This window comes from Pelodiscus sinensis, chromosome 2 (assembly GCF_052426305.1).
Source record: "Pelodiscus sinensis isolate ZL-2025 chromosome 2, ASM5242630v1, whole genome shotgun sequence".
Classification (NCBI taxonomy): domain Eukaryota; kingdom Metazoa; phylum Chordata; order Testudines; family Trionychidae; genus Pelodiscus; species Pelodiscus sinensis.
This window is the reverse complement of record NC_143053.1, coordinates 259,381,825-259,404,275: the sequence shown is the minus strand read 5'-3', so window position 1 is coordinate 259,404,275 and position 22,451 is coordinate 259,381,825. Positions and strand designations below refer to the sequence as shown.

The following is a 22,451-nucleotide window of genomic DNA, read 5'->3' as shown; positions in this document are numbered from 1 at the left end:
TATATGCTGACACTTGTGTACGTAGAGTTCATAAAGCAATTCAAGAAGTTCATGTTGAGCAGTAATTATTACTCTTGTAATACAAGAAATTCTCAAGTGAGGCTGGTCTTTCATGCCTGAGCTATAAAGGTCTGGGACCCCGGGTTATGGTGGAGGTGGCATCCATGATGATGAACATAGTCTTTTTCGTTGAAACCAGTCAGTCTGTGTTTTTTTGCACCTAATCTCATCAACATTTGTTATAAGTTATGACATCTTATGAACTTACACTCACGTTGTACAGTTAAACTCATAATTAAGGTACATTTGTAAGGCCAATTGCCACAACAGAACAGAGCATGAAATTTCACCCAGACCTGTAGTTTTCAAGCATAATAAATGTTGGCTATAGCACTTTCAAGCACTCTGCTTTATGTACTTGTATTTCTTCTCACAGATGGAGTTGAAGAAGAAAAAATGGAAACTGAGACAGATGGGCAACCATCAGAAAAGGTAAAATCAGAGATTTGTCTCTGATGCAGTGTTTCTTTTCGTGGAGTTCTTAAGTCTAGGTTATTGGTGTTACAGTAGAAGCTTTAATCAAAAGATTGAGCTGATTGTGCTAGCACTATAGAAATGTGAAAGATGGACTTTACCCCAGGTGACTTAAATTTCAGTAAAGAGCTCCGCATTCTCAGCTTCATCTTGTATAGCATGATTCAACTTTACTGTCATAGGAATGTCCCCCTGCAAGTTTATTGCTGAGCTAAGTGGGAAAAAGTGTATATGGCTCTTCCTCTCCTTTCTAGCCATAAGAAAAGGGACTAAGGAAAAGTCAGTGGAGATGACAGTTTTACTTGTAGAGCCATAGAAAAACTGCAGATGCATATCTTGACATGTTGCAATATTTTTCTTGTAGCGTTGGATTGATGGTTCTGACTCGTGATTGTACAGTGCTGTGATGTTTGAGACTCTGCAGTTTAATTCAGTGAGAACTTGGCTCTTCAAGTATTTTTGCTCTAATCTAACATAATATCAGTAAAGAGAGATCATAGTCCTCTAAGAACTTTTCCTAATTTTTTAATTAGTGTTGCTCAGTTGTGTTGGACTGTCAAGTGCTCTGCATAACCTACTTTTATAGCACAAATACATACCAAGAGATTCTGAGAGGATGAAAGACATTGAAGATCGTTATTTCCCTTCTTGGTGACAGCTGGAGTTGCATTGGCAACTTTAGTGAAGGCGTTTATTCATAGTTGCATCACAGACAATGGCAATACAAGCTATCCTCCTTTGTCTAGTGAGTGTGATGCAGCTCTGACTTAAAGCTTGATCTTTAAAACCATGATAGAGGCAAAACCAGTATTGAAGGATCAAACCTTTAGAGCAGTGGTCCCCAACATGGTGCCCGCGGGGACATTTATATGCACCCGCCAAGTGCTTGGGGCTGGCCCTGCCCCGGACGCGTGGCGCATGTGCAGTGCCAGCCCCAGGCACGCTGTGCATATGCGGCACCAGCCCTGGACACATGGGGAACACTAGCCCCGGGCACGCAGCGAATTGGCCGCCCACGCCCCGGGTGCGCGGTGCATGGGGAGCGCTGGTCCTGGGCATGTGGCAAATTGGCCGTCCCACCCCCAGGTGCACGGCTATGGGGGGCGCCGGCCCCGGGTGCGCAGCGAATTGGCCTCCCCGCCCCCGGGCGCGCAGCTATGGGGGGTGCCAGCTCTGGGCCCGTGGCTATGAGGGGGTGCTGGCCCTGGGCGCACGGCTCTGGAGGGCGCCGGCCCCAGGCTTGTGGCAAATGGGCGGCCCGCTGGTGGCCACGCAGCGCATGGGGTAGCTGACCCCAGGCACGTGGCTCATGGGGGTGTGGCGTATGCGCGGCCCTGCCCCTGGGAGCACGAGTGTCCCCGCCCTCTGGCGCCCAGTGGGCGAACGGCCTTGGTGCCCAGCAGCTCCAAATAGTTGGGGACCACTGCCTTAGAGCATGGGTTCCCAAACTGGGGGGCGTGCCAAAATTCCAGGGGGGAGCAAGGCGACCCAGCCCCCTCCTCCATCAAGTTTTGCTGCCGTGCTCAGTTCCTTTTTTTTTTTTCCCCCTCAACAAGGGGGGGGGGTGTTCAAAAATCAGAAAGGGGGGTGTGATGCTGAAAAGTTTGGGAACAACTAACTAACTGCCTTAGACAGGCTGTGTAAGAATGAAAGAGGAATTCAGCCTGTCTGTTCAGACCTTTATCTCTCCTACTAAGATAGTCAGCAGAAGGTGATTATAATGTTGGGGTTTGTAATCTAGATAAATGTCTACTAAGAGCTAGACTATGACTAGCCAATCTCATAGACTCATAGACTTCAAGGTCAGAAGGGACCATTATGATCATCTAGTCTGACCCCCCGCACAGTGCAGGCCACAGAATCTCACCCACCCCTCCTAGAATAATCCTCTCACCTATATCTCAGATACTGAAGCCTTCAAATACTTTGAAGACTCCAAGATGCAGAGAATCCTCCAGCTGTGATCTGTACCCCATGCTACAGAGGAAGGCGAAAAACCTCCAGGGCCTCTGCCAATCTACCCTGGAGGAAAATTCCTTCCTGACCCCAAATATGGCGATCAGCTAAACCCTGAGCATGTGGGCAAGACTTATGTCGGATCCGCACTTACGAACGGGGCTTTTCTCGCCCCGGAGCTCGTGGGCGGCGGGACCGCCCAGAGCGCAGCCGTCCCGCCACCACGTCCTCCGGGGCGAGAAAAGCTGCTCCGGGTCTCCCTGGTGTGCTGGGGGGGACTCCCCAGCACAGCAGGGAGACCTGAGCAAAGCCGCAGAGGCGGCGGGATCCCCTGCCTCTGCGGCTTTGCACAGCAGGGAGACAGGAGCAAAGCCGCACGAGCAGCGGGGTCTCGCCGCCTGTGCGGCTTTGCTTGGGTCTCCCTGCTGTGCTGGGCGGGACTCCCCCCCAGCACAGCAGGGAGACAGGAGCAAAGCCGCAGAGGCGGCGGGACCTCTGCGCCTCCGTGGCTTTGCTCGGGTCTCCCTGGTCTGCTGGGGGGGAAAGGGGGCACAGCTAGTGCGCCCCCCCCCAGCAGACCAGGCATTTGTTGCGGGACGCCTGGGGTAGAGCAGCTGGGGTGCTGCCGGGTTGGTCCTGCGGGGACCTACCCGGCAGTGCCCCAGCTGTTCTGTCCCAGGAGTCCAGATTCAGCCGCTGTTGAAACTGATCAGCGGCTGATTCGAGGAAGCCGGGGGCAGAGCAACTCTGCCTAGGGCTTCCTGTAGTCAGCCGCTGATCATTTTCAACAGCAGCTGAATCTGGAGCCAGTTCCGACTTACATACAAATTCAACTTAAGAACAAACCTATAGTCCTTATCTTGTATGTAACCCGGGGACTGCCTGTACAGAAGAAAACCACGAATGGTCTGGTAGCACTTTATAGACTAACAAAACATGTAGATGGGATCATGAGCTTTCGTAGGCACAGCCCACTTCTTCAGATGACTGGAGTTTTGAATTTAGGATGTGCAGACCCAAAATAAATAAGAGAGAAGGAGGTGGGGAGAAGGGGGAAAAAAAGGAGGAGGTGGGAGACAGGGAGCAGAGGGTATAGAAAATCAGGAAGGTAGAGGGAATCGGTAAGTATCTGAAGATTGGGTAGTTAAAATGAAGCATATAAGAATTAAAGTCAATTGACAGTATCCTTCCTGACGTAGGAATCTCCACAAAGAGCTGTTTGCACCTTCATTGACTGTTAGGTTGATAGTGTCCCAACCATTCTTCATCACAACTGAGTACCATGTACAGTACTCTTGAGTTTTTTGAGATGTGTCCCCCAGTGGATACTCCACTACCTGCCCTCTTCCCTCTTCCTCAGAGTCTCTTTCTTGGGACTTTTGTGGTTGAGTAAGACCTGGCAAGGTAGGTGGCAGGTGGTCTTCTCTATATATACTGATATATCAGGGCACAAGGGTGTCTAGGGCACCTATGTAGACAGCTGACAAAAATTTATATTAAGAAGTTCACAGATGCCCCAGAACATCTAGATGTGGTGCATTCATAGGGATACGCATCTTGAACGAAAGTTGCTGTTAGAGGCAATCATGCGCTCCATTTTATTTCCCTTTCTTGTGTCACATGTTTGCAAATACCTGTTGCTTTTTTCTGTTGGACAAAAATACTCCCTCCTGCTGTGTGTAATTAATGTGGCAGCACTAATTGCCACATGATATTATTGAGGCCAAGAACTTACTAAGATTCAAAAAGAGATGGATTGTTCATGTGGATGGCAAGAATATCCAGGTTTATAGTACTGAATGCTAACAAAAATGCTGGAAAGGATATACAATCTCATACTTTGGTCTTAAACCAATCTCTAACCATTAGGGATTAGAATGAAATCTTTGGGGAGGGACAAGATTGTTCCACCTCTCCCTGTTGTGAGGTTTCTGGCATACTCAACGAAGCAAAATCCGGTGCTGCCCGCATGTTGAAGATGGCCTGCTGGACTAGAGATGGCTCTTAGGTCTGATCCAATATGGCAATTGCTTCATCCCCAAGAATCTTGATGATGGTTGTGAAAAGAACAATCCAGGAGTCCTAAATAGAGTCCAACTTCCCAAGGATGATAGAGCATTTCTAAGTGAATCTGTGACCAAGCTAAGAAGGGATTTCTTCTTACGTTTTGCTTTCCCTCTTCCTTCCTATGCCTCCAATACATCAGATTGAAAACAAAGGAGAAGGCGAACTAGAGGAACGAGATAAGGTGCAGGAAGGAGAAAATGAGAGAAATCCAGAAAAGGAGCAGGACAATGAAGTCACTGCTGATACCAAGTCAGGTAAGACACCAGCTGTTGTGTGAACTGCATTTTAGTTTTAAAAGCTTTTCTCCACAGTTGTAGGAATTAGACTAAAAACTTAATTGTAGCAAAAGTATTTCTTCACACACATCTGATCTGCATCATGGTTCAGCAGTAGATATTCCAATTCATTTCACAGAAAAGCTCAAGTGCTAAATTCATATTGTAATCATTTCGGACTTCAGCTTAGGGATTTTTTTCATTTTGGCTGTAGGAACAGGATGAGCAGATTGCTAAACTAAAGTGAGCACAGACCAGATAAATGAGGTTTTTTTCCATATTCCTAATGTAAAGAAGCAGATGAGAGGAGCTACTATGAACATAGGGTTCTGCTTAATAGCAAATATTCCTTATGAGGTTGTACAAACCATTTCATTTGACTGGTTGGGAATACAGTACTGAAAAACCCTAATGTTGTCCTACATTTTAAAACTAGCTGGAGTTACCCGGCGTTGCTCGGGAGAGTTGATATAACTGAGGTGAGGACCCTTAGGGGGAAGGAGGGGGAAAGGAGTCGCGTGCCTTCCGCCGGCACCCGAGCCCACCCTCCACTTCCTTGTCCCTCCACCGGTATTAGTGAGTGACTGTCCCCACCACTTCCACCGGGAAGCCGCTTCTCCCTGCACTGCCAATCTCCGTGAAGCCCCGGGGAGAGGCGTTGGTCTCTCATCTCTTGCCTCCCACAGTACCTTAAAACCTTCTCCTGGATGAAAGATTATCCCATGCAAAGTTTGGCTGCAGTAGCTTTTATAGTATCCAAGTTATTAGCGCACAAACATACAAACATTCTCCTTTATATATTATAGAAGATATATTATAGAAAATACTGTGTCAGTTCTTACACGAATCTGTGTTCTGATTGTGTCCTATAGGTGTGACACAGCTTTTTTTATAAGATTTTTTTGGTCAGGATTTTAAGAGAGGGCAGAGCAAGACAATAAAAAGGTCTCCATTTGTGTCTCAAAATGTTGATGATACTGGAATTTGTTTACTGGAAATACAACTTAACAATATTTTGATATTAAGACTAAGAAAAAGATGGGGAGAGAAGAATGCACGGGATAGAAAATTAAAGCACTTCGTAACCATCACCCTTGAAGGGGGGGACAGACTCTCTGGAGTATACATTTTGTTGGAGGTGTTTAAAATACTTCTATGGCAGCATGTGAAGAAATGCCGAGGTGCTATAACATAAAGCACCTAAGTGGGAGTGTTATAATGTGCTTGTGGATGGGTTTGTGCTGCGTGAGTACAAGTATATTCTATGTAAAGCCTGTTCCTGATGTGACAGTTATTCAGTGAAGAATGATTGCAAAAAAAGTATTGGGTCTTCTCTTTAGAAGAGAAGGAGGCAGAAGAGAACAAGGAAAACGTTGATGCATGCAAAGACAAGGAAAATGAAGCTGGGAAGAGGAAAGTGGAACACGAAATCTCTGAAGGAAATGTAGCTACAGCTGCAGCTGCTGCTCTTGCCTCAGCTGCCACCAAAGCAAAGGTTTGTCATACACAAATGTCAACTGCAGCTGACTTCCAGTTTCAATTGGGATCAATTAAAAAATGGCCCATTGTTCCAAACCACTGGGACTTCTAAGTGCTAATCCCTAGTATCCTAAATGCAGTGTTTGTGCTCTTGCACTTCCGCTGTTTGAACACTATCATTAAATGAAATTGTTTCTCTGTCAACAGTTTAATGTTACTATAGCAAATCTACTGAAGTCAGAGTGAGCATCCCCATCTTTTCAGTGTGTAATGCAGGGGTGAGCAATAATTTTTGATGAGAGGTCACTCCAAGATTTTGCATAATAAATAGTCTGAGGACTAGTCTGTAACTGAAAATCAAGGGGTCCTTTTGCACCTTAGAGATTAACAGATTTATTGGGTCATAAGTTTTTGTGAGTAAAACCCACTTCATCAGACAAGTTGCAGTGGAAATTACAGAATCTGGAGTATATATAACAGCAAAGGAGGTTACCTGTCTATCGCAGGACCAGTGTTAATCAGGCTAATTAAGTCAGGGTAGATGTGTCTCATTTGCAGCATTTGATGTGGAGATGCAAATATTAAAAGCGGGAATATTGCCTTTGCAGTGCCTTAACCAGTTAAGAACTTAGTTCTTAAAATAATAGCCAGTATAAATTTGTAAAGAACAAATCATGTTAAACCATTCTGTTATCTTTCTTTGATAGGATAACAGATCCTGTGGATAAGGGAGAAGTGGTGGATGTGGAATACCTAGACTTTACTAAAGCATTTATAGGATCTCACATGACCTCATCATGTGGGGTTCCTCAGGGGTCTGTTTTGGAACTGATTGTTAGATATCTTCATCAATAATGTAAATATTGGCATAGAGAGTATACAGATGATACCAAGCTGGGAGGGGTTGCAACTGCTTTGGAGGATAGGGTCATAATTCAAAATGATCTGGACAAACTAGAGAAATGGTCTGAAGTAAACAGGATGAAGTTTAATAAGGATATATGTAAAGTACTCCACTTAGGAAGGAACAACCAGTTTCACACATACAGAATGCGAAGAGACTGTCTAGGAAGGAGTATGGCAGAAAGGGATCTAGGGATCAGAGTGGACCAAGCTAAATATGAGTCTAAAGTGTGACACAGTTGCAAAAAAAGCAAATCTCTGCGGGCTTGTTCTGGCCTGCCAAACCAGCAGATCTGGCCCGTGGCTGCCCTGCCCTTCCCCCATCCCCAGGCCAATCAAGACCTGGGGATGAGGGAGTGTGTGAAGTCTCCTCCCCCACCAGGGGCGCACGGCATCAGAGGGAACCGCTGTCTCTTTAAAACTGCTGGACATTCTCTCTAGCAACTGCAAGCCCTGACAGAGTGGGGCATGAGGCAAGAGACTTTGCACACTACCCTCTGCCCCCAGGTCCTGATTGGGGCACATGTGGTCTCCTCTCGCTGCAACATGTAGAAACAGCTGTGAGCTCTGAGAAGATATTCTGGGGTGTAAAATAGTACTGAATAACAGCATAGAACACTGAAAGCCAGGACTGGTAGCTGTAAACAAACTTTATGGAACTGTGGGAAACTTGACCACACCCGTGATAAGTGAACATCTGGCTAACTAAAATTGTGCTGAACCACAGATATTGCCAGACCAGAGTGTGCCTGACTAGAGAGGTTCAGCCTGTACAGTCATATATTACTAAGCAGCGTAGCAAGCATTGTTCCATTTATTCACCTTGGTGAAATAAAAATAGAGACCCCCCACTCACTTCAGTATTGACCTTCTGTGATTCCGAAAATTCTCTGGTTCGGCACCGGTCAGAACCCAAGGGTTCCAGACTACAGAGGTTCAACCTGTACATAGTGCACTCCCTCCTAGTTTATAGTGGAGCCTCTGGTTCTGAAGGAGCTCAGCAATCCTTGTCAGGAAAACACTAGAAACTCCTTTCCAGAACATAGACTTAACTTCCCTTTAAACTAGTCTGTGCTCAGGAAGCAGATTTTAGTCTCTGTTGTTTCTTATGTTCCCAGATGATGAGTCCTACTCTGGCTTCTGTCATGATTCTAATAGTTCAGATGTGTCTGCATGTAATCTATCTACAGACTAGGTTTTTTTAATATAGGCCTTATCCCTTTCCACTGAGCATGTTGTACTTGCTCCTGATTAGTTTGAAATTGCTGTGAATTTGTATTTGAGAGATGAGCAGTCTGTCAAGTTAGGGTATGGTGATGTCACTCAAATGGGACAGTTCAAACTCTCAAAGGTCTTGATCTTGAATGGTTAAAAGTCTTTGACCTGTCATGCATCATTTTATTGAGACTTATCTGAGAAAAGGGGTGAGGTCAAAACTACATTGATGTGACTACCAAGGTATTGTTTTCTTTATCAGCTTTATATAAATTCAACCTGAGATCTGATGATCGAGCTGGTTCTTTTTTTTTTTTGGGTCCCTTGCATCTTCAATATCTAGGATTAATTGAGAGCTCAAATGTTGATGCACAAGCTATGATGGAATCAAATCATGTTTCATAACTATGTTAGCACTGCAAAGCAGATATTTGGAGCCATTTAAAAGTCATGTTTTGACACTCCTTTGAGATCTCTCTGCTTTGATAACCCTCTATCTTCTATGATAACCCACACAATTGTGAAAATATAGCAAGTGTCCCTGAGTTGTGCTTCTTGGGTCTGGAATTCCTTTTTCATCACGTGGTGGTAAGATGATCAAAGGGATGTTTTTAATTCTGTTCTAATTTCTGCAGAACCTTTTCTCTGAGGATCTTAAATAGCCTATCAAACACTAAACTTCACATCATGCTTGGGCAATGTGTATTATCCCCATTTTGCAGATGGCAGAACTGAGGCATTAATATGATTTCTTGTATAATGTATGATGTGTTGGGATGCATAATAAGTGCTGTACATCTGCTGTGTGTGCAACTAAGTATGGTATTCTGGACTCTTGCTCTGTGAGATACTTAAATACATACTGTATATTTCCTTTGGGTGCAAAAAAAAGTAGTGCAGACTGGTGGTAATGGCAGAATATCTCACTGTTGAAGATGTTTGCTACATGATCCCATGATATTTGATAACTCTAGTGAATGTTTCTTTTCAAACTGCAGCCTAGTTTTCATGTGTAGTCAGTGCAGTACCAGTTGCTAGCTGTCTGGGAGTACTTTATGAAGCAGTCAGAGCATGAAGTCCTTATGGAAAGCCAACTTCTAGTCTTATATTGTGGGACTGTTTCCCAAGGAGGTGCTGGAGCATCAGACTACGTGGTTTCATTGTAGGTAATTGTGCATGACTGCATCTAGGGCTGAAGATTAGAAATTAGTAGTTCTTCTGCAAATAGCAAAAAAACCCTTATAGTCTGAGCATCACGCAGGCAATAAAAATGTAAATAGGAGTGAAATTTAATCTTATTTTGAGAGGCTTCCTTCTCCCAATAAAACTCATGTCCCCATTTTCTTCCTTTGGTGGTGGATATCAGTGGAAAAAGGAGGTTGGATAATGCAGTCATTTTGATTTTTGACAAAGACAAACAGAGGGCATTTATATTAGTGGAAATAAGGTCCTGTAATCAGGACCTTCATATTCTGGAGTAGAATTGGAGTGCAACAAGAACTTCTCTTCCCATTTGCATTAAAACTTCAGACAGCATTAAGGCCTTGAGTGAGCCATGTCTTGTCTGAGATGGAATAATTTCAACTCTAATATTAACCCTGGACTGCTAACTCTAGTTTATATGGAAAGCTACTATAGTATTGCAAACTTCACACTAAGGATGTTAAATTTAGATTAATCAACTAATCAAATAGCCTATGTAGTTTGCATCGACTATTCAATCAGTTGATAAGGGCGCCTCTGCCTTTGAAATATAGCAAGTGCCGCAGGGAGTATGGCCAGTGGGGGACTCAAACAGTCCCCTGCTGGCCCCGCGCTCCCTGCTTTTGAAATGTACAAGAGCCATGGGATGGCTCCCCACAGGCTTGCCCCAGGCTCCCTGCAGCGCTTCTGCTTTTGCAATGTAGCAAGAGCCCAGCACTTACTCCATTTGAAAAGCAGAAGTGCTTCCAGTTCCCCGCTGTGCCCCTGCTCTCCTCCTTCTCCCCCCCCCCCGTTCCCCCATGGAGACAATGATGGGGGGGAACCGGCTTTTAAGCTGGCTTCCCCTCACCCCCACACCAGATCCTGCTCCCCCCCTTGCTGCCTCTCTGATAGGGGCAGCAAGGGGGAGAAGCAACTAGTCGAGTCACTAGTCGACTGTCCAATAAGCATTTGCTAGTCGCTTACATCCCTACTTTGCATTAGAAATAGCAAGCGTCTCAGGAGAAAACTTGCATTTAGCTTTTCTGGAGAAGGTTGGTGGCTGGGGGACAGTATTATCAAAAGAATGTGTTTGTGGTTTGGAAGCAGCACAGTCTGTTGGTGAGTTAGGAGCTGGTCATCAGGAGACAAGGTTTCTTTTTGCACATCTGCTAGTAATTTTGAATTTGGGTAAGTCGTTTCACCTCTGCATTGCAGTTTCCTATATGTAGGATGGATCTAATAATTCCCATACACGCAGTTTGTAAAGTACTTTAACATTTTTGGTGAAAGGCTCTAAATGGTAAATAATAGTTTGGGCGGGCGGGGGAGGTTGTATCCTAAAATTAGTTGGGGGTACGCCCATTACATCTCTTCCCTTTCCAACCTCAGATTGCTGAATTAATTTTCCTGATCCGTGAAAAAGCATTTCATGACTTTATTTTTACTCCTGAACCCACTTATTGCTGTAGATGGATGTAGTGCCCTTTATCTAGTAGGGATGTTACATTTCGATTAATGTAATTTCCATCGGCTACTCAATTAGTCAATAAGAGGGGAAGGCACTCACTCTCCCGCTGTGCCTCTGCCTTTGAAATGTACAATGTAAATGTATAATGTACATTTCAAAGGGAGAGGCGAAGCAGGTAGGATCAACATGAACAGGCACTGCTTCAGTTCCCACTTCACTGTTTCCCTGCTGCGCCTCTGCCTTCCCTGTTCTGCTGCAGAGATGGTGCTGATAAAGGCAGTGGGGGGAGAGGAGAGCAGCTAGTTTAGTCACTGCTCAACTACCGATAAGCATGTGCTTATTGTGTAGTCGACTAGTCGCGTACATCCCTATTATCTAGTCATGTGGTTGATCAAAACAGCCCGTGACAAGATTGCTGGTTCCTAGATTATCAAGCCAAAAGGGATCATTGTGACCTTTTGCATAACATGGCTCATAACACTTCCATGAAATAATTTGTTTGAACTAGAGCAGATCTTTTAGAAAAACATCCAATCTGGATTTAAAAATTTCCGGAGATGGGGAATCCACCATTTGAGAAGTCCTGGCTCCCACTTCGGTGCTAAGATCATGATCACCTTTCCATAGTAACAGTTCCCTATAACATGGGCAATAGGAGATTCTTCTTCAACAGTATCAACAGTATCAGTTATTTTTCCCCTTTCTTCTGAGGCCCTAGCCTAGACACAACCACACTGTTCCTGTCTAGTGAAACCAGAGCACAAGCTTCTCAAAACCATTCCCAGACCCAGTTCTGCAGTATCACCACACTGTGTAGCTAGCTTTGCTGAATTCTTTTGTATTTGAGCAGTGAGTTATAACAGTAGCTAGTGTGTACGTGGTCAGTTAAAGTGCTCATCCTTCTGTCTTTTCATTTTAAACTGAAATACTCAAGCAGTACTAGAGAGTGGTCTCATTTAGATACCATGTATTTAAATGATTAATTATCCCTAGACGTACAGCTGATTATCTGCAATAGTAAAGATAAAGCTTGAGGGAAAGAGTTGAGGTTTGTTGGTTTTGACTACAATCAGTTTTTTCACTCTTAAATGTAGAGTATAGTTTCAGTTTTTCATAAAAGAACTATGCTGTAGCTAACGGATTGTAAAAAAAAACAAAAAAAATACCTGGGATTTCTTTTATATAAGTACATCAGAAGCAGGAAGCCGGCTAACCAGCCAGTGGGGCCACTGAATGATCAAGATGCTAAAGGAGCACTGAAGCATGATAAGGCCATTGCAAAGAAATTAAATGAATTCTTTGAATCAGTCTTCATGGCTGAGAATGTGAGGGGGATTCCCAAACCTGAGCCATTCTCTTTTAGTGACAAATCTGAGGAATTGTCCCAGATTGAAGTGTCATTAGAAGTGGTCTTGGAACAAATTGATAAATTAAACAGTAATAGGTCACCAGGACCAGATGGTATTCAGCCAAGAGTTCTGAAGAAACTCAAATGTGAAATTGCAGCATTACTAACTGTGTTATATAACCTATAATTTAAATCAGATTTTTTTTACCCACTGATTGGAAGATAGCAAATGTGATGCCTATTTTTAAAAAGGGCTCCAGAGGTGATCCTGGCAGTTACAGGCTGGTAAGCCTATGTCCTTATCAAGCAAATAGGTTGAAACTGTAGTAAAAAACAATGTTTTCAGACATATAGATTAACACAATTTGTTGGGGAAGAGTCAGTATAGTTTTGTAAAGGGAAATCATGCCTCTCCAATCTAATACAATTCTTTGAGGGAATCAGCCACGTGAATAAGGGGAAATCTAGTGGATATCTACTTAGATTTTTTCAGAAAGCATTTAACAAGATCACTCCCAAATGCTCTTAAGGAAAGTAAGCTGTTATGTGATGAGAGAAGGTCCTTGGTAACTTGTTACAAGATAGGAAACAAAGGATAGGAATAAATTATCTTGTTTTCAGAATGGAGAGAGTTAACTAGTGGTCTGTTCTGGGATCAGTCCTTTTCAACAGATTCATTAAATGGTCAGGAAAAAAAGGTAAACAGTGAGGTGTCAAAATTTGCAGATGTTACCAAGTTACTCAAGATAGGTAAGTCCCAGCTAGACTGCAAAGAGCTACAAAAGGAGGTCTCAGAACTGAGTGACTAGGCAACAAAATGGCAGATGAAATTACATGTTGATAAATGCAAAGTAATCCATATTAGAAAACATAATCCCAGCTATACGTATAAAATGAAGGGGTCTAGATTAGCTGTTACCATTCAACAAGAAGATCTTGGAGTCACTGTGGATAGTTATCTGAAAACATTCACTAAATGTGCAGCAGCAATCCAAAAAGGGAATAAAATGTTGGGAATCATTAAGAAAGGGATAGATAATAATACAGAAAATATCATATTGCCTCTATATAAATCAGTGGTATACTTGAATACTGTATGCAGATGTGGTCTCGCCTTCTCAAAAACAGATGTATTGGAATTGGAAAAGGTTTAGAAAAGGGCAACAAAATGATTAGGGGAATGGAATGGGATGTGTGTAAGGAGAGATTAATAAGACTGGGACTTTTGAGCTTGGAAAAGGGACGAGTAGGGGGGATATGAATATAAAATCATGATTAGTGGAGAGGAAGTGCTATTTATTCCTTCTCCTAACACAAGAACTAGGGGTCACCAAATGAAATTAATAGGCAGCAGGTTTAAAACAAAAGGAAGTGTTTCTTCCCACAACACTTAGTCAACCTGTGGAACTCTTTGCCAGAGGATGTAATGAAGGCCAAGACTATAAGAGGGTTCAAAACAGAGCTAAATACATTCATGGAGGATAGGTCCATCAATGGCCATTAGGCAGGATGGGCAGGGATGGTGTCAGTCAGAAGCTGGGAATGATCGACAGGGGAACGGATCACTTGATGCTTATCTGTTCTGTTCATTCCCTCTGGGGCATCTGGCACTGGTCACTCTCTCAAGACAGAATATTATATGAACCTTTGATCTGACTCAGTATGGATGTTCTTCTTAATCTTTCAACAGACTTGACACATTGACCGTCAAGCAAGGTACACGTTGAAACGGAACTGCTACTCTGGGCAGAATTGTAATTGTATTTGTTTGCTGTTGAATATTGTAATGGGATCCACTTTTAACTAGTTACATAACCTCCAGTTCAGTTCTGTGATGCTCTCTAGAATGACAGAGGAATACTTGACATTTCCTCAGTCTTTCTGAGTATCTTTTTGTGTAATAACCTCGCAAACACAATAGTAAAGACTTTTTAGATCACATGTAACTAGGCAGCATGTATCTTTTACCCTAGATCCCTTGTTAGCCCCTTGCTTTCCCATTATAATACCTCTACTCCGGTTGCTGACAAATTCAAAAGGTTCTAAGGCAAAATCAAATTGTCTAGAGGGAGTGAGATTGTACAATATTCATTTATATGTAAGCTGAACATCTGTCTATTTTGACTTCAGAATTCTAGGAGGATTATCATTGTGAGAATAAAGTATTGAAAATAAATGTTTGGTGAAAGTGAACAAATGTTAACCTTTGTGTGTTTTCCCTTAGCACTTAGCAGCAGTGGAAGAGAGAAAGATCAAGTCCTTGGTAGCCCTCCTGGTGGAAACACAAATGAAGAAACTAGAGATCAAACTTCGTCATTTTGAAGAGCTGGAAACAATCATGGACAGAGAGAAAGAAGCAGTAAGTACAGAAGACTAATTCTCTGTGATATCTTAGAGCAAGCCAATAGTTAGAGAGTTCTCTGCATGTCAGAATAGCTGGCATATTAGTAATTTCTTCTATTCCCCACCGTTTAAATGTATAGCTCTTGTTAGCTCACCTAGGGTATATCTACACCGCAATTAAAAACCCTCCACTGGCCTATACCAGCTGATTCAACCTTTTGGTATAAGGGCCTATTTCACTGTGGTGTGAATGTTTGTGGTTTGGCAGGAATCCTGGTTCTAGGATCCTGTGAGATGGAAAGGTCCCAGAGCTTGGACAGAACCTGAATGTCTACAAGGCATTTAAACAGGCCATTAGCACCAGCAGTGTCTTCTGGCACTGGCCAGCCACTGCTGTCTAGTTGCAGTATAATTAGACATACCCCTAGAATTCATAGTTCTCAGATTAAACGGTTTGATTCATCTCTCTGATGTGTCTGCCCACAATCTCTTCTGTAATGTAAAAGAGTGAGTTAGTACTAGCTATTATGTATTGGCCCCTAATTTGCCTCTTGCCCCCACCCTGTATTCATTTTGGGATGAAAATGTACAGCGCCTGCGCAGAGATGACATCTGATGAGTCGGTGGAAAGGAGTAATTTGTGATTCAAGGATTGTGATTACTGAAAAAAGAATAGGTAGCTCCTGAGGGCGGAAGGAGAGGAAGCAAAGGAGAGCAAAACGGAGGATGCAGTCATAGGGATTGATGGGAATAAGAAGAAATAGTCGGAAAGTGGCAGGTTAAAAGTGTCAAAAACAAACCTAAGAAAATGGGACAGAGGAAAGGGAGCCAGGAAGACACAGATCTAGGAAAATGCTCAGATTGGCTAGAAGGCAAGGAGTTAGAGACAAGGGAGGGAAAAGAGGAGGAGTTGATCCTCAGGATCAGATGATTACTGATCAAAGAATCAGCATTCTTTTTCTGGGAAGAGACTGACATAATAATAGTAGGAGCTAGGACACAGGTTTAGTTTGGTTTCTGCTCGTTTGAAACATGACATGCCAAATGCAAATCGATAGTAACAAACGAGTGACTTTTGTGGCTTTTTGAGTCCCTTGTTTTAACATTCCTTTGTTCTGCACAGTTAGAATCAGAAATGACTAGGAGAAGAGATATTTGTCTTTGCAGGATATGCAGCATACACTGAATCAGCCTCTGAAACAGTGTTGCTGGTTTTTTTAATGAGACATGGTATCCTTCTGTGCTGACCTCAGTTAAATTTTTCATCAGTCTTGATGTGGTTTGTTTGTTTGTTTGTTTGTTTGTTTGTTTGTTTGTTTGTTTGTTTGTTTTTAACCTGGTGAAATCATTTTTTAATCTCTTTGTGGGCAGTGCAGTGGTGGAAGTAAATGAGGTGATGAGTAGGGTTGTGAAAATGTAACTGTTTACATGGTTAATCGATGATCCTGGGCTCATTGTTTAACATGCATGGTTACATGCAGTGTCCTCCTCCCCTATGCTTCCGCCTCCGTATCAAAGGCAGTAGAGTGGCGGGAGGGAGTGGCAGGTGAGAGCCGGTGTGCGCAGGCTGCTCCCCGACCCCCTATGTAATTGCTAATTTACAGCGTTTACACAATTACATAATTAAATGCATTTTAACATCCCTATTTATGAGAGAGTGATCTATAGTTCGTGGGTTTTTCATACTTGGCATTGTGACAGATATTGCAATAGCAGGCAATGTTTTTGGGGCCTGCATTAAATTTACAGTTGGTTTCTATGAGATTGTGTTCTACTCCACGAGGGAGGATTTTTATCACAGCTCTGACAGGAACTAGACACGTTGGGGAGTGATTAAGGTGAATCACTGAAACTAAATAACTCTAGAGAGGTACCATGCCCAGCAGTGGTTTGTGCAGACTCGGTCAAGCTTGACTTTCCACAGACAAGGAAATAAAGAAACGCCATTTGGTTAAAAAAAACCAACAGATAAACTTGAGCTGTCTAACTTTCTGACCCAGCAAATGGTCGTGACTTTCTGTCCAAGGCAGGCCCCAACCCTTGCATAAGATTTGGAGATACTTTGGCCTGCTAGGGCTCTCTAACACTGATGAGTGACTCCTTGTATGCTCAGTGTGTGTTGATATCTGTTGTTGTTTCTATATATTTCTTCATAATGCGTTTTTCCCTAAGAATAAATGTTTGCTTAGACTGTGCTATATGCTAACTTGTAACTGCTAGCAACATGCTTTTTCATAGTCCTCGGACAGCATCACACAACAGCTGGTCTTCAGGCAGATGGGCTTGCTGAGGGTATCACCATGTACGGCAGGGAGCTGTGCATCCTTAAAGTCTCCAGTCAAAAGGCAATAGGGCGAGGGTCTCTGCCCAGATATATGGACAAATGTGTCGCTGGAGTATCACTTGGGGTTTAGGTTGGGAGAGATCTAGGTGCAATTCCTGTGACATTGTGGCAGTCCTCACATGTGAATGTAATGGAATTTACATCCTCATCTTAGCATTAGTCAGACTGGCAGATTTTGGCAAACTCTGGTCTTCTATCAGAGCAGAAAGTCAAAAGGTGTTTGTTCTTTGCCTAGTATCCTTAGCTGTTCCACTATGCATGGCTGCCTCTTATACTGACTGGCAAATAAAGAAATGGCTGTAACTAAGTTGAAAAGGGTCTCTCTAGATTTTCTTGTCTTTAGGGGAAATACACCATTACAGTGACAGCCTTTCGTTTTGAGGCCTCCTGACATTTTTCTTTTTAGCATTTTATTTATGAGTTCCCCCCGGCTCCTGGTAGCCAAAATTCAGCTTTATCCACTGACACTCTGGATATTTAGTAGAGTAATTAAATTTAACCAAAACAGAAGTTCCATGCTACTGTGCTAGATTCTGTACCCACCTATCCATATAGCTCCGTTTGAGCAGTCCCAGTCTTCTATTATAGTAAAGGACACCTGCCTGTAACTTAAAAGAAATCTGCAAGTAGGGCTGTGGGAGGGGAGAAGGTTTTATGCATAACACATTTTGTTCAGTTTGTAATCTGAAGCCATTTCAGCACTGTCAGCGCTGATTATGTGTAACTGGAAAGTCTGTTGAATGCAGCATTGTTGGCCCAGAAATTGTAGTAACACATGAATGAATGCCTTCTTTTTACTGTCGTGGAAAGGCAGTGGAGGAGGTAGAATGATGAACCTGCTGTGGCTGCTGTAGTGTGCACATATCAGATTTATCAGCCATTTCTAATTGTGCATCATTTTGAGGCAGCTTGACAACATTGTGCTGTTCTTAATCTTTTCCTGTTGTAAATGTTGACAGCAAATATATCGAAGAACCTTCTGTCACTCTGATGATACCACGCGTCCCCATTTCCTGTCATCTCCATGAGTCAAGTTGTTCATGCATTGGTTTGTGATGAGCACTGATCCAGGCTGAGCCAATCTGATTTAGCTCTCGTATGATTTTTCATTATCACAGTATCACCTGGCTCTGAGCATTGAAATGTAAATGCATGGGTACTGATCAGCCTTGACGGAAAACATATGTGTATTGATGACAAAACCCTCACGAAGCCTAGTGCTAGGGAAGTCACAATATGTTACATGTCATTTTAAATCTGTCTTTTTGCACTTCTTTGGGAGTGTGGCTCAGTAGTTTCAGAGCTAGCATGTGAAACCTGCTGCTTTGTCTGTGAATCAATTTTAGACCTGATGTGCATCACAGCTCACGTATGTTTCACATGAGTCTTCATCTTTCATGAGTCTCTTCTGTGTGACTTTCTGTGCCTTGTCCGCCTATATGTTTTGCCAGTCCAGTGGAGGAAATGTGTAGAAGAAAAGCTTTCGCCAGCATTTAGACTTGACACACATCGCTAGACATTTGTTTTCATTGCGGAGAAGTTTGTAGTGACATTCTGCAGAATTGCCCTCCTTACATGTATTGCAACAAGAGAAGGTGGCCTGCAGATGGAGAAGCAGGAATGTGTTAGAATATTAAGGTAGGCTGCAGTGCGATCTCTTTTTATTAAGCCTTGCTCTCAGGGCACCTGAAGCAATTCTGCTGTGAACTGCCTGCCACCTATTGTTTCTGTTTTCACACATGCGCCATTACCCCATTGGGGTATTTGTCTTTTCATTTGAGTATGTTCCTCCTGGTAAAGTGTCAAATTAGTCAAGGACAAAGAAATCATGGCAGCATGAATAAGCACATTGTGGTCATTACATGCTGAAAAATAGCCCTCCACAAGAGCTTTAAATTATTCATTAGCTCTGCTCCCCATCTGGTTCTGTTGCATGTTTTGTGGCCACATGGGTTTTTTACTCACACTTTGGTAGTGTGGCGCTGTGTGTTTTGTGGGATGGAGTTCTTCTAGAAATCTTAAAGTGTGTTTGCAGTGAGCAAAGGACTCTGACTGCAGAAAACCTGTTCTTTGCATGCCATAGACCATACTATAATTACATTAATAACTCTGTGGCAGGAAAAATACCACAGTAACCCAACACCATGGCATTTCATTTCAGAAACGGGAACTACACAAAAATAAGGAGGTTAGTTAAACAGAAGTGAAAAAGTAGTGTGTTAAAAGTGAAATCCCGGTAAGCTGCATGGAAACTTTTTAAAGATACCATAATAGAAGCTCAACTTCAGTGTATACCCCAAAATAAAAAACATAGTAAGAAAACCAAAAAAGTGCCGACTGTGGCTTAACAACCAAGTAAAAGAAGCAGGGAGAGATAAAAAGGCATAGTTTAAAAAGTGGAAATTAAATCCTAGTGAGGAAAATAGAAAGGATCATAAATTCCAGCAAATGAAGTGCAACAATATAATTAGGAAGGTCAAAAAAGAATTTGAAGAACAACTAACCAGAAACTCAAAAATGTATAGCAATAAAATGAAGTACATCAAAAGCAGGAAGCCTGCTAAACCAGTGGTTCCCAACCTTTTTTATATGGTGGATTGATAAACCCATTCACAAACTTTTGGCAGACCAGCAACATTTTATTTGCATATTCATTTGCAATTTTGCCAGTCCACCAAATGTCCGTGGCCCCCAGAGCCCCGCAGTGCCAGCCCTAAGTTCTAGAGCCCTCTACCACCCCCAGTGCCTGCCACTGACCGCAGAGTCCCCTGCACCTAGCCCCCCAGTGCCAGTGTCTTGCCCTCAGAGCCCCCATCACAAACGCCTCAGTGCCAGCACCTCACCACCAGGACCCCCCCAGTACCAGTTTCCTGTTTTCAGAGCCCCATTGCACTCAGCTCCTCCGTGGTTCCCCCAGTGCCAGCCTCCAATATTAGCTCCATCCCCAGAGACCCCAAATGCCAGCCCTGCCCCAGAACCCACCCACTACAAGCCCCACTCCAGTGTCAGCCCCCCACCTCTTAGAGACCCCATCCCTTAGAGCTTCCTAGTATTAGCCTCACCCCAAGACCTCCCCATTGCCAGCCTCCCACCTCTTAGATCCCCCCACTCCGAGCCCCCCAGCACTAGCCCCACCCCCCAGTGCCAGCCCTGCACTGCCTCCCAGCTGCCAGCTGAGCGCTGCTGCCTGGGTTGTGGCTGCTCTAAGGCTGCCGTGCCCGGCTCCGCACAGCCCTCCTACCATGCAGCAAACCACTCTTCCACTTTCAAGAGAAGACCCCACCCCAGTCTGGTGCTGGTTGGCTGAGAGGCAGGGAAGAACATGCCTCTCCCGACAGCCATGGCAGCCTGCGGTTCACGGTTCGATACTGGTTCGTGGACTAGCAGATTGGGAACCGCTGTGCTAAACGACGAGTCAGACCATTGGACAATTGAGATGCTAACAAAGCACTCAAGGATGATGGTAGATGAGGAGCAATGGTCTGAAGTTGCAGTGGGGGAGGTCTACGTTGAATATTAGGAAGAACTATTTCATGGTAAAGCACTGGAATGGGTTACCTAAGGAAGTGGTGGAATCTAGAGTTTTTAAGTCCTGGCATGACAAAGCCCTGGCTGGGATGATTTAATTGGGATTGCTCCTGCTTTTAAGCAGGAGGTTGGATTCTGACCTCCTGAGGTCTCTTCCTAGCCTCTGATTCTCTGATAAGGTCATTGCAGAGAAACTAAATGAATTCTTTGCGTTGGTCTTCACAGCTGAGGATGTGTGGCAAAATTTGCAGAGGACACAAAACTTGTCATAATTATTAAATCCAAAGCAGATAGTGAACAGCTTGAAAAGGAGCTCACAAACAAGCTGACGGGGCAACAAAATGGCAGATGAAATTCAGTGTTGATAAAAAATACAAGCCCAACTTTATGTCTAAAATGATGGGGACTAAATTAGCTGTTACCACTCAAAAAAGAGATCTCGGAGTCATTGTGGAGAGGTCTCTGAAAACATCCAGTCAGTGTTCAGTGGCAGTCAAAAAAGCAAACACAATGTTGGTGAATCATTAAAAAAGGGATAGAGAATGTTTTATTGCCTCTCTCTAAATCCAAGATATGCCCACATCTGGACTACTGCATGCAGATGTGGTCACCCCATCTCCAAAAAGATATCTTGGCACTGGAAAACGTCAGAAAAGGCCAACAAAAATGATTAGAGGTTTGGAAAGGCTGCCATATGAGGAGAAATTAATAAGACTAGGGCTTTTGAGCTTGGAAAAAAGTTGATTAAGGGGGGATATGATAGAGGTCTATAAAATCAGGATTGGTGTGGGAAAGGGAATAAAGAAGTGTTGTTTTCTCCTTCACATCATAGAAGACTAGGGGTCACCAAATTAAATTAATCAATTTTTAAAACAAAAGGAAGTTCTGCTTCACATAACATACTGTCAAGCTGTGGAAATTCTTGCCAGAGAATGTTATGAAGGCCAAGACTATAAGAGGGTTCAAAAAAGAGCTTGAAAAATTCATGGGCAATAGATCCATCAATGGCTCTTAGCCAGGGTGGGCAGGGATGGTATCCCTACCGTCTGTTTGTCAGAAGCTGGGAATGGGCAACGGGGCAATTTGATAATTCCCTGTTCTGTCCTTTCCCTCTGGGGCACCTGGCATTGGTCACAGTTGGCAGACAGGATATTGGGTTACATGGGCCTTTGTTCTGACCCAGAATGGCCGTTCATATGTTCTTATAGCTTGTATTGTAGCTTTAATGCTTCTATTTGAACATTGAGAGAAGAGCTATGGAAAGTCCCCAACTTACAAATGGATTGCGCTCCAGAACTTCATCTGTAAGTTGGTGGTTTGAAACTCAAGACACATTTTCTTATAGAAACAACGTTATAAATAGTAGCTAGGTTCACAGGCTAGCCCACGAACACTTATTTAACCCATAATGTTGCTGAAATACTCTATATTTGCAATGAAAAATCATAGAAATAGTTTTTTATTTAGCCTTGAATGCTGGTGCTTGCGGAAAGGCAGGTTTAGTTGGAGGATGAGGAGGTAGGTGGAGATACTGAAAGGGACTTCTGGGTGCATCCCCTGACTGTTGCTACTCCCCAACCTCCTTTGAAGGCTCAATGCTGGATCCTACAGTCAGCCCTGTGCTCCATCCCCCACTCACCAGGAGGCAGCGAGCAGCTCGAGCCAGAGGAGCAGGGTGCAGCTTTGCAGCTGGTGGCTAGAGAGAAGCACCAGTTTCCCCTTCAAAGCACCACTTCTCTCCAGACAGTGGCTGCACGACCGCCACCTGCTCCTCCAGAGTCAGCCAGCCAGCACTTGTGCTCACCA

General features: G+C 43.6%; 1 protein-coding gene across 4 annotated transcripts in view; it reads left to right on the top strand.

Annotated features, from left to right (window-relative positions):
* Positions 1–22,451, top strand: part of SMARCC1 (SWI/SNF related BAF chromatin remodeling complex subunit C1) — a 139,479-nt gene that overhangs the window by 87,100 nt on the left and 29,928 nt on the right. For all 4 annotated transcript variants that reach the window (XM_075923022.2, XM_075923023.2, XM_075923024.2 and 1 more), the window contains 4 exons: positions 437–492; positions 4,697–4,811; positions 6,173–6,327; positions 14,655–14,789. In XM_075923022.2, coding sequence (XP_075779137.2) covers positions 437–492; positions 4,697–4,811; positions 6,173–6,327; positions 14,655–14,789 — 461 coding nt within the window. The remainder of the gene's footprint in view (positions 1–436; positions 493–4,696; positions 4,812–6,172; positions 6,328–14,654; positions 14,790–22,451) is intronic.